The sequence below is a fragment of the Oryzias melastigma genome, linkage group LG20 (assembly GCF_002922805.2).
Source record: "Oryzias melastigma strain HK-1 linkage group LG20, ASM292280v2, whole genome shotgun sequence".
NCBI classification, from domain to species: Eukaryota; Metazoa; Chordata; class Actinopteri; order Beloniformes; family Adrianichthyidae; genus Oryzias; species Oryzias melastigma.
In genome coordinates, this window is record NC_050531.1 from 6,260,121 (window position 1) to 6,278,243 (window position 18,123).

The window sequence follows — 18,123 nt, forward strand, 5'->3', positions numbered from 1 at the left end:
TATTTCAAGTTTAAATTTTTTTTTACATTAAAAAAACTACATATACTTCAAGCTTACTTTCGAGTTTAAAACGGTTTTACCTTTTTTAAGACATAAAATCTATTTTTTTATTCACTTGAAGATGATGCTGATTTGATTCCATACTTATCTTCTTTAGTCGAGTTTATTTAATTAGCAGAAAAAGTTTGGAAAAGTTTGCATTTACAAGAAATGTGAAAACCAACCAATGACAGCTATAAAATAATGGGTTAAGCTTTTTGCTGCTGATGTCAAATATAAAAATATTGTTTTAGGAAATGCTTAATTTTTTCCCTTTTAATGCCTTATTTGTTATTTAAAGTATGTTGTTGCTGCTGAAATGAAGAATATTTTACAGTTTTATTTGATTTAAGTAACCAGAATATATAGTTATTTAAATAAAAGTTTTGCTGCTGTTTTTTTGTTTTGTGTTGCCAGATGCTGCCGTATTTTTACCGCCTCTTATCTCCGTAACAACTGCCTACGACATCCTTTCTATGAAAGTGACACTTAGTGTGGAGACGACACACATTCCTCCTTTGATCAAATTTATTCTGAAGATTTTTTTGCTGCTGCTGCAGTTTTTTTTTTCCATATTTGGTGGGTAAATGTGCAAAGTAAGTTGTTAGTAGGACTGAAGCTGTTGCTGTGCACAGTATACTTTATGTTTGTAGTAAAAACTGGAAAAAAGATAAAAAAGTTTTAATAAACAGATTTATAAGCACCAATTTTGATTTTTGAACTTTATTCATTTCTGTTTTTTATGTGAAAAATTGGTGATTTATATGAAAATGTAAAACACAAACAATGAAAATATTTCTACAGAAACTAATCCATACAGTAATACTTATAAAATACATTCTCGTGTTTTCCTTTTTCCTCAAATCTTAAATATAACGTCTGTCCGCTCCTTCAAAATAAATCGGTCTTGGATTAAAAGAACTACCGTTTGGAGGGGTAAAGGAGAACGGCGCTGAAAGACGACAGGATCTCTGGTGACGCCGAGATGGCGAGCTTTCCGGCGGTCAGGATGAGTCCGACCCGGTCACCCTGCCTCAGAGACAGAACCAGGCTGAGTGAAACAGAGCTGCTGCAGTTGCATTGTGGGGTGGATGCTTCTGCTTCAGACAAAAAGCCAGCAGAGTCCAGCTTCTGGATGCTGCGGTTCGACACAGAGAGAACGGCCTCGACCTTTTGACCGCGCTGCGCCGCGAGAACCGCGGTCAGCAGGTAGCGGCCGTCTGTGGGAGCTGTGAAGATGCCTGAAACGAGACGGGAGACTTTTTTAGACGGACCTTCATGTAATCTCAAAACATAAGTAAAACATCATGAATCACCAGAAAGTAACTTCACATCAACTAGAAGCATTTCCTGTTAAGTTTAGGGAAAAACGACGAGAAAATATTTTTTATTTTACTCTGAACTCTCTTCAATCTACCATAAATAAAGGCTGTAAAACAGAATTTAATGTAATGTCCTGTTCAATCCTTTTCGGATGTTGGAAAATGTGTGTATTTAGGTGTATTTTTTGCAAAATAAAGATTTTAAATAATCATTAAACTCATATAGGGAATTTGTCACATCAAATCCAGTTTTCCAGTTTCAGCTTTAAGTGCAATGTATATAAAACATAATTTTTATTATTGTATTATTTTTTGTTTTTTAACTCCCACTCTGCTCATCTTATGGTCTATCTTAAAAACGTTCCCAATGGTCTTTTAATTATTATTATGCCGTTTTAAGCCAAAATAATGAAAAAACTGTTATTTTCTAGAACATAGTTTCTGCAGAGCGGCAGGGGATCATTACAAATTCCCCTCTGAGTTGTGGGTGGGACTGCTAGTGCGAGTAAGCCTGCCCTGACTTCCCATCATCCTCCCACTAGCTTACAGCCCCTCACAACCCCCAACAGTTTAGAGCCAGATGAGGAAATCACAGCATGTCACTAAAGCAGACTTTTTCTAACAGTATTTTTTCATCTCCTCAAAGATTTGACTAAAGAAATTATCAAAAATTAAATTTTAAGCTTTATATGTCCTCATTTTTGAGAAAAATGCCCCAAAAACATGTTAAAAACACCAAAAATACAGATTTAATCGGAATGTCTTTAAATATATAGATATTTTTTCTCCAAATGTGATGTTTATAGCATAAAAATGTAAAGATCCAACCAATTAGTGGCAAAAAAATGATTAAAAAACAGCTTTATCCTCAAAAATGATCAAAATACCTGTATCAGAATCATAATGTCCTCCATCGTTCACCAGGACGTCATTGAAGCGAATGACTCCAACGTCTCCTCTCAAGGGGGGGAGAGTCAGACCAGCTGAGAACGACACTCTGTCCTCTGAAAGGAAGATTTCTTTCATGTTAGACTAAAAACATCAACAAGATACACAGTTTTCACACATAACAAGGCTTATATTTGGAGCAATGCATCACATATTTATTGTACAGCTCGATGATGAGCTCTGAACTGAGGAGGTTTGAGCATCATATAACAAAAGAAGAGTGTGTTTTAGCGCCAAACCCCCTTTTAAAAATATTTTTTTTTCTTTTACACAATTGTTGATTTTTGTGGATTTTAATATTTATTGTAAAAACATAAAGTTACTCAGACTTTTAGATTTTAATGAGGTCTTTATAACTAAAAAGGGAAACATTTTTTTTTTTACCTGCTGCTGTGGCTGTTTTCTCTAGTGGGAGTCTTTGTGGTTTGCTCACACCTGCCGATTAAACAGTTTCATGAAAACTGCAAACAGCTGTGGTTTGGCACAAAAACAGGAGCACTCACCTGAGATCATGACGGCGTCGGTGGATTTAGGAGCAGAAGCTGCGATTTGAAAGACGAGGAGTGAGAGGGAGCCGTGTGCAGAGCTGAAGGTGTGCGTGAAGGGGGGTCTCACCTGGGGCTCCTGCAAAACCCTGATCGCCCAGCATGCCGCCGTCGGCCCCCTCCGGCAGTCTGGACGGGGTCATTTTCCCTGGAGGGCCCGCCTCTCCGGTTTCGATCACGGGTGGCCGTGGGAGGGAGGAATCCGGGGGGAAAGCCGACACCCTGACGGTCTGCGTGGAGCTTTGAGGGGAACCTGACATGGAGAGATGAGGTCAATTCATGTTCAAAGACTTCAGAACAAAACATCTCATTACATGTCGTCTCGGTGTCTTGGGGCACATGTGTCAAAGACGAGGCCCAGGGGCCGGATCCGGCCCCCCGGGTAATTTTATCCGGCCCTCCAGATCATTTAATTTTAATGTTATTAATGGCCCAATGTTATCTTGCGCTCATTTTTTGTTTAATTTTTTGACTAAATATATTTTTATGGGGAGTAAAATATTGAACATTATTTAAGGTTTAAAATGATTTATTCTGGAATAATATTCCTGCCTTTTATTATTCATAATTATGTTAAAAAGTTACAATTTAAAAATTTTTAAAATAGGCATTCTGCTAGCTTTTTTTGACTATTTAGCCATTTACTAAGATTTTTTAGGCTATTTTGTGCTTTAGCTAATATTTAGGCTACATGCTAGCTGTTTTGGCTAATTCAGACTCTTTTGGAGTTAGGCTAATATTTACATGCTAGCTGTTTTGGCTAAACTAAGTTTTTTTTCTTTCTTTTTTTAGGATAATTTGGCATTTAGCTAATATTCTAGCTGGCTATAAACGTCAACATTTTAGCTATCATTTTCAGCATCTTCAGCTGACAAATTCAGCTTACAGCATTCACTCTAGCATTATCACAGGTAATGCTATATATCTAATTTATAATCATGTTAAAAACTTACGGTTAATTTTGTTTTAGAGTGTTCAATCAATTTATCGTGTTCGGCCCGCGACCTCAGGAGTGTTTTGGAAATTTTCCCCTTGTGTGATTGAGTTTGACACCCGTGTCTTAGGGAATATTTTTTCTTATCTCTGCCAGAAAAGGCTCGCTGAAGTCTCAGGCTGTAAATCTTAGAATTCAGTGCTGATTTTTAAGATGCAGGTTGGACAGCTGCAGCTTATTGAAGGGCTGGGTATCGATTATAATGTCCAGAAACGATTTAATTCGATTCACAAAAGCCTGGATCGATTTGATTTTTTAATCCTTCAATTTAATTTTGAGTTTAAGCATTTATACACATTTGTTTAGAAATGTATTCATATTCTACTCCATGTTTTGAATATATGTATATTAATCTGATCCAGTTCACATACTGTAAAATGTATTAGTGAAATAATGAGATTGTTAATATCATACAGGGCTACATGGTTTCTAAAAAGGAGAAGAATATTCAGATTATTAACATTGTAAACATTGTTCTGCCTCTTCTGGAGGGCTTTTCAGTTTGGCCACTAGATGGCGATTGCGCTATAGCATTTCACCGTATTCCAGAAGAAGAAGAACGTATGTGCAAAAAAAACAGTGTTTTAGACTACAAATAGTTACTTTAAGAATATTTCCTTGAAAATTTTGGAAAATTAGTGCCTGTGAGTTTATAAATTGTTCATTTAGTCAGAAATGTATGTTTAGGTCGATCAAGCATTAGCATTAGCCGTCCTATGGGAAATCCCATTAAATGTTAGCATCAAGCTAGCGGACTTTAGCTTTATGTGCTAAATCGTTCTTGATTTTTATGAATCGATTGTTGATCATTTTTATGGCTATTTACTTGATTTTTTTTTTTCAGAGAAAAAGTCAGGAGTAGTATTGGCAAGAATTTGACGATGCGATAAGAATCGCGATGCACAGTCCGCGATACTAAAAATATCGCAATAAATCCCAAGATACAAGTTTTCACTATTTTCAACCCTTTAACACCTGAGGCGTCGCCGATGACGCTTAAACAACAAAATCTTCAACATACTTCAACTTTTTGACTGTTAACACGATCAACAGATTCTAAAGGAGAAAAACGGATCGTGTTAATGGTTAAGAAGTTACAGTAAATCAAAGAAAATAAACACTGGAGCTCCGGTGTTAAACTAAGTAATACTACATAGTAAATGTCTTATAACAACTAAAACCCCGAGGATGACTGAACCAATGAGACTGAATATTTAACAACAAAAAGAAGTCGCTGAAGGACATTCACAATATCATCAGCATTTTAAATCGATACAAGTATCACCAAAGGAAATATCACGATATATCACTGAATCGATTTTCCCCAACACCTTCATAAACTTTTAACGTCTGCCAAAGTAATCAACACCAGTTTGTGGTGTTTCCTTACATTATGCCACGAGGTAAAAAAAAAACAAAAAAAAAAACAGTTTATTTAAATTCCAGCTGTACGAATAACTCACACAGACTTGTGTGTTTGCCCTCCGAAAGGCCTGCTGACTGGTGAGGAGTTCAAGTAGCATCCAGGGACTTTACTGCAAGGTCAGCTGAAAGGTTAGAGGTTAAAACTAAAACTTCTCCACCCAGAGGATGCTGCAAAATCATGAAACTCCCTTGAAAGGCTGCAGTAAATGTGCCAAAATGAAGAGGCCAAAGGCTAATGCTTGTGCTCTGTGCAAACGTGGAGCCACTCCTCTGAGTAATTGAGCCTCGCATCCCTTAAGTTTGCATCTGTTTTGTTTTTGCACAGTTTTTAACCTTTGCATTTTAACAGGATCAAGGTTCGAAGGCCTTTTCAGGTAGATTTTGACATCACTGTCTCATTGCATGCTTGAATTCTTTAGGAATTCTAGAAACAAACTAGTTTCCAGCCCATTTTTTTTTTTAACTTTCAACCTTTCTTCTGTAAACTCCAGTGGATTTCCATCCAGGGCAGTAGCTGCTATCTGGGCATCGTAATCTGAACATTGATCTCCGACAAATGAACCACAGGAAAGAAATTCTTCCATGGGCTTGTACCTGGGGCAAATGTCCCTGTGGCCCCGCCCCTAAACTGTTCCAGATGTGTTATAGCAAACTTTACAAGTCTGAGATAAAACGTTTAGGCGTATTTATTCAACAAATAAAAGGTTTTTTCCTAATTAATTGGGGTCTATAAAAATGTTTGACATTTTTTCCACTTTTAAAGGTTTTAAAGGATTGATTTGATCTAAAATGTAAAGAAATTGAATATTTTTAGACCTAAATAACTAAATTGACAAAAAAAGGATAACAACATAAGGTATAATGATTTTTTTAGAAAATACATCCTAAATTGATAAGCAGATTGATCTGCAAATGTAACATAGTAAAGAATGCTTTGTAAAAACAAGTCATTCTATTGCAGTTAAACATATCTTGTAGATAATTATGTTTTATATGATGTGTAATATGTTCTTTTAATGGAAGTTGTTCAAGTATGTTTGAAAGTTAAAACAACTTCCGTTTTAAAATACATTCTAAATAGAGATATTTTCCTCTTTTAGTAAGCAAATTGATCTGTGAATGTAAAATTGTTAAGAATGCCTTCTAAAACAATTCATTCTATCTCAGTTTAATAAACATTTCAGATACTTATGTTGCATATTAGGTGTAACAAGTTATTTCAAATAATATTTTTTTTATCAAAGTAAATACAACTTCTCTTTTAATTCTGCTTTTTCCCCACTTATTTTGCTTTAATTCTCACCCGATCAAAGATTTTTCTACCTAAAAACCTAAAATCACAAAAAAAGAAAGAGAAAAGTATAAGCTACAATCTTTTATTATGTTTTTCTACTAAAATACATCCTAAATTTATCATGTTTTCCCTTTTTATAAGCAAATTTATCTGCCAAAATGTAAAATATATATAGCAGTTGAATATACATTTTAGATAACTGCTGTATATGACGTGTTGCAAGTTATTTTAATGGAAATTATACAAATACCGGTATGTTGAATACATTTGGATTTTTTTAATGTTACTGCAACTTCTTTGTTATTTATCTTTTTTTTACCTATATGCTTTTTTCCCATTTGACAAAATATTTTTTTCAACCTAAAGAATTAAAGAAAACCGTAGAAACTACACCTTTAAAATAAGCTATTTTATAATTTGACCTCCCAACAAAAAAAATTTTAAGAAAAAGTTTCCTTAAAACAAGACATTCCATCTTAAAATACCTACTTTTATAGATAATTGTGGTTTATATGACGTGTAACAAGTAACACCTTATTTTATAGGAAGATTTTTCAAATGTTGGTCAAATTTTTTATTTTTTATCTGTTTATCCATCAATATCTCCCTATGTTGCTTTTTAATCACCTGATCAAAGATTTTTCTACTTTAAGAACTAAAATAATAAAAATACAGAAAACAGAACCAACTAGAATGAATTGTCTTAAGAAAATACATCCTAAAATCAGCTATTTTTAACTTTTTATAAGCAAAATAATCTGCCAACAATAAAAAAAGCTTCATTAAAACACATAAGCATACTTTGTAATTTTTAGAAAATGGCGTTATATATAAGGTGCAACATGTTATTTTAATGGAAATTATTTTATGGTATCGACATATTTTAGTTTAAAAAAATACAATTTTATTTTTACTTTTTTCACTTATTTCGCCTGTTTTTACGGCTGAACTACCGGTCAACTTCATTAATAAGGTCAAATAGTCACATCTTACCAAAGTTGTATCATCCTGAATGTAAAAAAGCTAAAATTATGGATCTCTATTATCCAAAGTGATAAGACCCAAATCAATATAAATAAAGTTAAGCCTCAAATACAGAAGGGGTTTATACAAATATACACCTCATGTGTCAGAGGACTTAAAACTCCCTGTTGTTGCAGAAAAACACGTAAAACTCAGGAACTGTTGGACAGGACAAGTAAAAAAAAAAGTGATTAGATCCAAAAAAGCAGCATTCTTCAGTCTCCACCCCGATCATTTGTAAACCACATCGTCTCGGTTTTGTCCTCACAGATAACCCCCCCTGACAATTTGCTGCTTTGAAAGGGAAACCAGCACATGAAAGGAATACCAGCGGCGTGCCGAGGCTCGGCCACATGTTCAGTCACCTGGCAGCTCGTCCCCTCACCCCAGGGAGGAGGCTGGGCTGCTGCAGAAGCAGCGCTCTGCTTGTTAAACTCCACATCTGCTGGAGAGCGGCCTGCAGCCGTAAAGCAGCACAGGGGGGGCACGTCTGCACTTTGGTCTGCTTTTCTCAGTCATGCTGCTCCTCGTATAAAGCGAGACACGCTCTCCGCCGTGTTGACTTTGATCTGAGCGACTTAAAAAATCATCATCAGACCTGGTGCCACGAGGATCCGGGAGGAAGGGCAGGATGTGTATCTGTGTTTGTCCTGAGCTGTATACAGATCTGCTGCGGACTTTTAAAGTGCATTAACACTCCAGCTGGTGTGTTTATAGTTGCTCAAGCAGGAGTTCCTGGTTTTAAGAGTCCCTCGTTACACAAAAGTGACACTTTCTACATCACAAATCGGTGATTCATGACTGGAATCCACAAATACGACTCAGACTTAAGCTATTAGGGATTTCAGAAGATCTTTCATTTACCAGGAAAGTCAGTAAAGACGACGCAAAGACAGCAACAAAAGCTTCACTCTTCGGTCAGGTTTCATCTCGTCTGTGGGGGTATCATGTTTGACCACTGACTGAAGGGTGAGCGCCTTATCTCCCACATGTCAAAGATCTACAAGCCCAAACGCAGAGAGACGTCACAAGCAGGAAGGCATGCTTTCTTATCTCCAAAGTTTCCATAGCAGAAACCACAACACAGTTTTCAATGACCTGAAGCTGTTCTATTAAAGGAGTATTTTAATACGTGTTATTGTCTGTAAGATCCAGAACTTCAGAAACATCTGATGAAGCATCACTTTACTTTTTGTGGTCCTCACTTAAAGCTACTTTTAGCTAAATTTAGTCATAGTAAGTTATTAAAAGGATTTTCCTCAACATTATTTTCCTGAACTATTTTTATTTTTTTTATATTAATTGCATTTACTTAGACTACAGCATTTCTAATTGGGGGGTGACAGGTTTTTAGAAAAAGTTAAAATTTTACGGCCACTGGACGATTTTTTTAACATTGGTAAATAGCCGCACGGGCACATTTGGAGGTCAGCCAAAAGCAGTTCAGTGACAGGAAGGCAGCAGTGCGATGATCAACAGAGAGGAGGGCTTCCAAGGCCCCTAAAATCATGTAATGATCGGCCAATTTCAGACTGCCACCCTCCTGCCCCTGTGCTGCCATCCAGCTGCCACCATCCAATTGTGAGAAATCGTTCGGTAGCGGTGCGACAGCGACAGGTGGGTGGCAGGAAGGCAGCAGCGTAGTAATTGATTGATAAGAGGGTCAACAAGTCCCCCAAAATTGTCTTATGATAAGTCAATTTCAGACTGCCACCCCCCTGCCCCTGTGCTGCCATCCAGCTGCCACCATCTGATTGCTAGAAATCGTTCAATGGCAATCGCCTGGCAATGACCAGACGTCAATCTGGCAGTCCTGGTCACCATGGATTCAAATGAGGAGACGGCATTGATGCTGTACAAAACTCACGATGGAGATGATTGAACCACAATCAAACTGCGGTTGATGCTGAGAAGAAGACAGAATATTCGGCTTTATTGGGAGGTAAGTTGTCTAAAAATGTGTCCGTTTGTAAATTGATAAGATTATAATGACCCGTGATGTAAAATGGCCTATGGCTGATGGGAGTTGATACAGACGCCCATCTGGAGACATTTAGACATTGTCCAATCAGAGATGCTGCTGGCTGGCTGGCAATCTGGCTGCCACCACCCTTTAACTTTAGGACATTTATCTCTTAAATGTACAACTTTAATATTTTAAAGTGTTGAATATTTTTTGTAACTGTACGCTACAAATGTTTTTTTTAAAGATACAACTTTTTTCTTATAAAACGTTTGCTTTAAATTTACTCTTGTAACACTATATTTTTTTCATAAATTTACAACTGTATTCTCATAAATTGTTAATTGTTTTTTAATAATAGACTACGCCTTTTTTTCCATGATGGTATGACTTTATTTTCATTATTTTAACAACTTCATTCTGAATTTTTTTATTTCAGTCTTATAATTCTATGATTTCATTTTAAACAACTTTTTTTTCTCATAATTTCATGACTTTAGTCTTGTAAAATGTTAACTTCTTAACAGTTTTTACAGCTTTATTCTCTGGAAATTTCATTCCTATAATTGTACAAGGTTATTTCATAATTTTACTACTTTATTTTTTAAAATTTTAACTTTAAAAAAAGTTACAATTTTGTTGTAAACTTTTTAACTTTTTTCTCATAATTTTACGCCGTTACTCCCATAAAATGTAGACCTTACTCAATATTTTAAGTCCTTATTTTATACATTTGTTCATTTTTTTTACCCAAATACTCCATCGTATTAATCACCATCCATTAAGGTTGAACTTTTCCAATTTTTCAGACTTGTTTTTCCACTAGACGTCATTTTAGGAATTTCAGAGAAACAAATATTTTTAAAAAATCTTTAAATTTGGAACAATAAAGGTTCAGCAAGTATGTTCATGCGATGTGATGTGTCATGTTAACATACCAGAGCTGTCTTTAGCTGTATGTTATATTCATTTTATAGCCAAATGTTGTATTTTATGCCATTACGAGAAGTAGTCCATAACTTAAGAGTGTGAGAGAACAGTGTGACACGACAGCTCCTCATTTCCATAAACAACCCCTCTGACATCATGACTTCCAGTTGGCCTTTGGGAGCTCTAAAAATGGAAGACAGCGGCTCAAAAATATGAGAAAACTCCAGATAGAGGAACGTCTAATCTCAACACTTCAGCAGTTAGAGATGAAGAAGTGATCCCTGATCGGCTCTTAGCAGATTGTGACAGAGGAGAAATTTCCATTAGCCGTGTAGCGGTCACAGGGACAACCATGAGTCTGTGCTATGTGAGAATTAAGAAAAGGAAAAATCAACCAAGGACAGACTGATTCATTGAACAGCATAATGTCAAACAGAGATGGGTGGAGAAACGGCATTCTTCCAATCCTGACAGACTTCGCCTTTGGAACAGAAAACCCGCACATGTGACTCAAACATGAAATGACTATGAAATAATCTGTTGGCTCAAATGGGAAAAAAAAAAAAAATCAGACCCACCTAATATGTTTTCTTCAGACTTCCTGTAAGCTGCTCCCAGAAGACAAACCCTGGCTCACAGACAGCATGAGCACATACAGCAGTAAAAGTCGATCTTCTTCTCACAGGTGCCAGTATTGAGCACATGGGACCAATCCAACACATGCACTAATGAGAAACCTCTACCAGCAGCCAGTTGTCACGACATCAGCGAGTGTAAACGATGAGCAGTGGTAACCATGTTTGAATGAAGGCTATTAAATATCAATGAATCTATTTATTTACCTTCGTTTAAGTTTAGAAGCGTAGTGTCCAAAACCAGAGCATGATGGGACATTTACAAGTAGAAGCACCGCCTCTTCCAAGAAAAAAAAGTTAGGCTGGTTAGCTTTTCTTTTTAGGGTCTTTTTTTTTGTTTTTTTTCTTTAAGGAAAACCATGAGCAGTGAGAGAAAGAAGTGTGTAAGAAGCAATGTTTATCACGTTAAAAATGGTTTTACTACTGACCAAATTTCAATAAGTTGATGTGTCTTTTCGTCATGGTCGCCACGTTCCTACTCTCTGTAATGTCTGGCCACGGTGGCCCTTTTGGTCCAATTGTTCCAGTCTATTCAGACTCAAGAAACCCAGAACTCCTGGTTCACTTTAAGCAAACCAAATGTGTCCAGTCTGAAAACATCCAAAAAGGTTTGCTCCACAAGTTAAGTGGACTTGGATTATTGAGTCTAAGAATGCACCATTGGCTGTATATGAGAACCAGACTGAGTGACCCCGCCCCCCTGGCATTCCAAAAAGGGAGTACCCGCTGGCGACAAAAAGCCAAAATCTTAAAGACTTTATTGAGAAATAAACGGCAATTCTTGATTTTTTTTCCTGATTTTTTTTTTTTTTGTAGTTCAAATTATTGAAGTTATAATCTGGCAAATCAAAGTCACAGACTCTACTGACTTTGCTTTTAAGTTGTAGGGGTGTGGACTTCCAACAAGCTCATTCCTGATTGGCCATAGTGGTTGTCATGGAAACGTGGACTCAGACCAATCACTGCTTCCTGACGTTGTCTTGGCTCGAACATGGCGACGTCCATATCGTGAAAGAATGGCAACTTGACTTAATTAATTGAAGCCAAAGGAAGTCATTTTCTATTGGTGGTTTCACACTCACTCAGTCCAGTCCTCATTTGCAGTCAATAGCTTCCACCAATTAGTTCAGTTATTACTAATTTGAAGTCAGTGCAAGTACAGAGCTTTTTTTTTGCCTTTGTTATTGTTGTATCTAGTGATGTGAAGCCTATAATTTAGACTTTATCTTGCGAGGAGCTCTACGGTGGATCTGTGAACTGTCCAGGGTGTACCCCGCCTTCACCCAACAGTGTCTGGATAGGCTCCAGCAACCCCGTGATTCGGAAAGGGATCGAGCAGGTTTGAAATATGGATGGATGGATCGTAAGGGGGTGTATTGTTGCTAGTGTTCCTTAAAAAAGTGGAACACCAGACATTTAGAAATAACTGAGGTTGAACTTCATATCAAAACTTACTTGAATTTTTACCACTTGAATTAATTGGTAAAATAATCTGTAAACACCCTATAGGTCAAACTTTTTTTCAGATTAAGTTTTAGCATTTCTTTAATACTTTTGGTAACACTCTGACTTTAACTGTACATACCTATATAAATCAATGTAAATATGTTCTATTCACATTAACAGAGATGCTATTAGGTGGAAAACAACTAAGTTTGTGTTAGGAAAGCAACTCTAAAATGCTAATTTTCTAATAATCAATAAAGCAATTAGACTCGCTTTTTAAATAAATAGATTTTCAGACATAATAGAAATGTATCTGATTATGCATGCAGATAAAAAGAAAAAAGATTTTTAGAGGTCTTAAACTGAAAAAATATTCAATATTTCTACGTCTCTATTCTCTTGTTATTGTCTTATTTCACAGTTTTTTTCCTGTTAGTATGTATATAAACTTAATTATTAAAAAAATCTGCTCTGAACATTAACAAATATTTCTAAAAAGTTAGTGGTAGACATGACCAAAGCATCTTTTCAATTGGTTCTTTGCATGAAGGGTCCAACAAGGGAAGTAAGCACAAACTTTAACAAATACGTCTTAAAATAATAATCAAATAAAGCCAACTAAATTCTCCTCTTGAAGTCAAACCGTTTTTTTAAACAAAAACTCAACTATTTCCTTGTAATTTTCTACTTTCCTCTGTCATGACTGTCACACAAGGCACAAAACTTTTCCTCCTAGGAGAAATACGGACAAACACGTCAAATGTGCTTCTACATGAACAAGAAAAAGAAAAGAAAAAAAAAAACGCCTGGTGAGGGATATTTCTTTGTGCCAAGGTATTGCTCAACCCGAGTCTAATAAACCTTGCATGTGTCTTTAATTAAGCCTCAACAGAGAACACACAGTTGAAGAAATATCCAACGTCCTGCTGCTCTGGCTGCAACACACAAGCTAGTGGAGTGAACCTGTCAAATTACTGGAAATCTGCCTAGCAACAACAGGAAGTATTATTAATTATAGTTAAAATTAAGCTAAATTTGGGGATTTGAAGTGAGAAGTCAGCAAATGGAGTAAATGAGTAGAATTGGAATTAGGAGGATACTATTTGATAATAATAAACGATATGATAGTTTGGGTTTGGGGCGGGCTTACCTTCTTTTCCACCAGAACTGCTCTCCACAACGTTCCTGGATGCATTTGCGTGACTGTTCTGGAGGATCTCCAAAGATCCCCTCAGCTCTACGAGGTCACGAGCATGACCTCTAACTGTGACGTTCATCTGGTTCACACAGGTCCACAGGCCGGTAACGTGCTTGTTCAGCCCCTCTTTGATCCTCTGGAGGCTTCCGGAGATGGGGTCCAGCCGGTTGCAAACCGTTTCCATCTTATCGATGCGGCTGTCGATGTTGGAGATCTCCTCTCCTGCGTGTTGCGTTGCTTCTCTGCAGCGGTCGGCGTCCGCTTTGACCTCCCTGCCCAGCGCGTCCAGCTTCTTCCTCATCTCTTCCTGCTCGTCCCTGAAGAGCTTCAGAAGATCCTGTTCAACCTCTGCGACCCGAGAGGAGTTCAGACTTTTCAGTGCCTCTGAGTTCCGCTGAACTACCTCCAATAAAGAGTCCTCTGCTCTGCCGACGAGGCCTTGAAGGTAGTTTAATTTGGTGTTTATATTCTCAATGCTGCTGCTGTGATTTTGGATCTGCTGGTCCATGGCTCCAATATCCCTTCTCTGATCTTTTAGATCCGTTTCCAAAACATCTACAATAGCTCTGAAGCTCTCAAAGTTAGTCGTATTTGCCATCAACCCTCGTGCACGGAAGTCGTTGAGTTTATCATCTAAAGTTTGGACTGAGACTTTTAAAGAATCTATGTCTTTCTGAAAAGGATCTTGGTTCTTAATCTGATTTCCGAATGAGCTGGTTCTGGTGTCCACCAGTAGAGTTTTAAGCCTTTCCTCCATGGATTCCAGCTTGTCCTCCATCGTCTCCTTCAGCTTTTGGACAGCGAGCTCCTGTTTGTTCAGCAGCTTCTCCTCCACAGAGCAACACTGTGCCGCCAACTCCGATGAGTTGAGGTGACTTTCAGGCTTCTCCACACGAGTCAGAACATCTGCATTCCCTTGCTCAACAAGTTTGGCCTTAAGCTCTTTGATCTCGTTGCGAAGATCACTTTCCTTTGAGTCCATGAGCTCAGCCAGGCTGAGGTAGTTCATCTCCTGTCCTTCACACTGCTCCTGCACCGAGAGGACTTTATAGTCACAGGAGTTCTTCAGGTCTGCGAGTTTGATTTCAATGCCTTCCATCATCTCCTCCCTCAGTTCTTGGATCTTGTTGTTCACGTAGACTCGCAAGTCTGCGTTTGTGGACGGAGTAGCGGGAGAGGGCGTGGACAGCACGGTCTCCATCAACAGACGGATTTGTCCGTCATGGTGGTTGACTCGACCCTCCAGGTCATCGAAATTGCTCCTTCTGGACTCCAGGTCATCGGTGACCTGGTTGATCTTGTTCATCAGCTCATCCACTGGTGTTGCCTTCTGGTCATAAGTGAAGTCCTGCACCTGAAAGCTTTGAATCTCCTCGCCGCGCGCGCTGGCGGGCTGCTTGACGTTGCTAAGTAACGAAACCAGCATTTTACTGGCGTCCTCCTGGAAATCCAGCCTCAGATTTGAGGCCATGTCTGTCATTCGGGCCTGCATGTCCAGAACCATCTGAGACAGGCGCTGCACCTCCTCCTCCAGGTGTGCCGGATGTTGGGATGTTTCTTCACCTCCCACTTTTCCTTCTCCACTCAGTGACGGGTTGCCTTCAAATCTTTGGCTTGGGACTGAAAAATATAAATAAACAAAAGATTATGCAGCTTCTCTTTCAGTTTCAAGAGAAAAACTTTCACACAGGACAAGACTGTCATATAGACACACGGTTAAGGAACTCTTGCCGTTACTTTTTGATGTTCTGAGTGTCCCAAACTCATCATTTTTAACATTGTGGCAGTTCAAATTAAATCAGGGTCTGAACATTTTGTCCAATTCAGACCAAACCTCAGGACACGGCTGGTGCCAGTGCCTTGACCTGGTACCCCAGCCTAGTCCTCGTCTGGAACCAGTACTGCAACCGGAACTGATTCGTGTTCAGTACTAGGATCAATCTGAAATGTAATCGTTACCGGACGTGGATCGATACCGGTTTAGGTTAGGATACCATTGCAGTCCATGTCCCAGTACTGGGCCGACTGGGACGTGGACCGCACTGATATCCTAACCTTAACCATCACTGGTATCAATCCACGTTCCATACCGGACGCAGATCGATACTGGTACCAGTTAAGTTTAGGATACCAGTCCGGTCCACACCCCAATACCGTACCTGACCTTCTGAACATGGATCGGTACTGAATACGGATTGGTACAGAACGTAGATTGGTACCAGTCGTGGATCGATACTGGTTAAGGTTAGGTACGATACCGGGATGTGGACCGGACTGGTATCCTGACCAGGTATCTTGGTATCTGCGTTTGTCACGGATGTATGTTTGGTACAAGTATCGATCAGCATCTGGTACTGAATGCAGACCAATACCGGTACCGGTTAAGTTTAGGACACCAGTGCGGTCCACATCCCGGTACTGTACCCAACCTGAACGCGGATTGGTACTTAACGTGGATTGGTACCAGCCGCGGATCGATATTGGTTCAGGTTAGGTACGGTACCAGGATGTGGACCGCACTGGTGTCCTAAACTTAACCGGTACCGGTATTGAACGCGGATTGGTACTTAACGTGGATTGGTACCAGCCGCGGATCGATATTGGTTCAGGTTAGGTACGGTACCAGGATGTGGACCAGACTGGTATCCTAACCAGGTATCTTGGTATCTGCGTTTGTTACGGATGTACTTTTGGTACAAGTATCGATCAGCATCTGGTACTGAATGCAGATCAATACCGATACCGGTTAAGATTAGGATACCAGTGCGGTCCCTGTCCCGGTACTGTACCTAACCTTGACCGGTATTGATCCGCCTCTGGTACCGATCCACGTTCTGTAATGGACTCGGATATATACTGGTATCAAATGCTCATTGGTATCGAACGAGGATCAATACCGGTACTGGTTAAGGTTAGGATACCAGTACGGTCCACATCACAATACCTCACCTAACCTTCTGAACGCAGATCGGTACCACACATGGATTGGTACCAGCCGCGGATCAATACCGGTTAAGGTTAGGTATGGCACCGGGATTTGGACCGCACTGGTATCCTAACCAGGTATTCTGGTATCCACGTTCGGTACGGATGCACGTTTGGTACCAGTATTGATCCACGTCCGGTACCGAACGCAGATTGATACTGGTACCGGTTAAGATTAGGACACCAGTGCGGTCCACATCCCGGTACCGGACCGACTGGTGACTGGAGGCAGATCAATACCAATTAAGGTTAGGTACAGTACCAGGACGAGGTACTGTACCTAACCTTAACTGGTATTGATCTCCCTCCGGTACCGATGTGCGTTCAGTACCAGACACAGATCGATACCGGTTAAGGTTAGGATACCACCAGTCGGTCCGGTACCGGGACGTGGACCGCACTGGTATCCTAGCCTTAACAGGTAAAGGTGTCGACCCACATCTGGTACCAAGCGCAGATCGGTACCGGATGCGGAAAGGTTTTAAGGCTAAGATACTGGTGCGTCACGTCCTGGTACCGATTTGTGGCCCAGCAAGCAGATCAAAAAATTACATATTGGGGACACATAAAACACCAATTTATGACGAGGAGGTTCCTTAACCAAACACCAAAATGTGACGGCGTGGAAATAACAATGTGTTGCACAGGAAGCTTCTGCTCTGATCGCTGTTGCCCACCTTGTGGGACTTGACGACGTCCAGAGACAGGCGGGAAGGAGGGCAGACGCTCTGCTTGAAGCAGCCTCATGTCCTTCACCTCCATGCAGTCGTGACCCCTGTAACCCGGACAGCATCTCCACTCCAGCTCCGTCACCGTCTTGTAAGCAATTTTATACATCGGCCTAAAATGGGTTTGATATCTAAGAAAAAGTCAGAAAAACAGGTAGTGAATAATTCATTAAACTTTTAAGAGGAAAATAGTGTTCAGAACATTTTCTAGAACCAATACCTTTGGTAAAATAGTTTATTAAGAAAGTTTAAAATTCTATTTATTTTTAAAACTGTCATGACAAAAAAAAAGTTTAAAATAAATGGTATTTGTGATGTAGAAAATACTGCTCAGAGACTATAGATATACAAACGTTTTTGTTTTCATTTTTGTTGCACCATTACGCAGGAGAGCGTGTAAACAGAGAGCTCTCAGTTATGGTTGAAGGGAAGCACCAACAGTCCCGCCCATAACCCAAAGGTTTCTACTGCCGCTCTGCAGAAACTATGTCCTAGAAAGTAACAAGTTGTTTCGGTTTTGACCAAAAAACGCTATAATCGTATTTAAAATAGGATTTTAAACGAGATCAAAATTTGATTAAAAGCGTCTTTAATGTGTTTTTACTCACTTAATTTTAATTAAAATGTAATTTATTTTATGTTGATCAA

The 18,123-nt window shown here is 38.9% G+C and overlaps 2 protein-coding genes across 2 annotated transcripts in view; one reads left to right on the forward strand and one right to left on the reverse strand.

Moving 5' to 3' along the window:
* LOC112151497 (phosphatidate phosphatase LPIN2) overlaps positions 1-746 on the forward strand; it is a 22,925-nt gene extending 22,179 nt beyond the window's left edge. The window contains exon 21 of the mRNA XM_024280459.2: positions 457-746. The gene's annotated coding sequence lies outside the window, so the exon portion shown is untranslated. The remainder of the gene's footprint in view (positions 1-456) is intronic.
* A 55-nt stretch (positions 747-801) lies between these two features.
* emilin2b (elastin microfibril interfacer 2b) overlaps positions 802-18,123 on the reverse strand; it is a 19,353-nt gene continuing 2,031 nt past the window's right edge. Inside the window, exons 3-9 of the mRNA XM_024280458.2 lie at positions 17,425-17,606; positions 13,715-15,382; positions 2,925-3,107; positions 2,813-2,851; positions 2,694-2,744; positions 2,249-2,365; positions 802-1,280 (exon numbers count right to left, since the gene is read on the reverse strand). Coding sequence (XP_024136226.2) covers positions 961-1,280; positions 2,249-2,365; positions 2,694-2,744; positions 2,813-2,851; positions 2,925-3,107; positions 13,715-15,382; positions 17,425-17,606 — 2,560 coding nt within the window. The 3' untranslated portion in view covers positions 802-960. The remainder of the gene's footprint in view (positions 1,281-2,248; positions 2,366-2,693; positions 2,745-2,812; positions 2,852-2,924; positions 3,108-13,714; positions 15,383-17,424; positions 17,607-18,123) is intronic.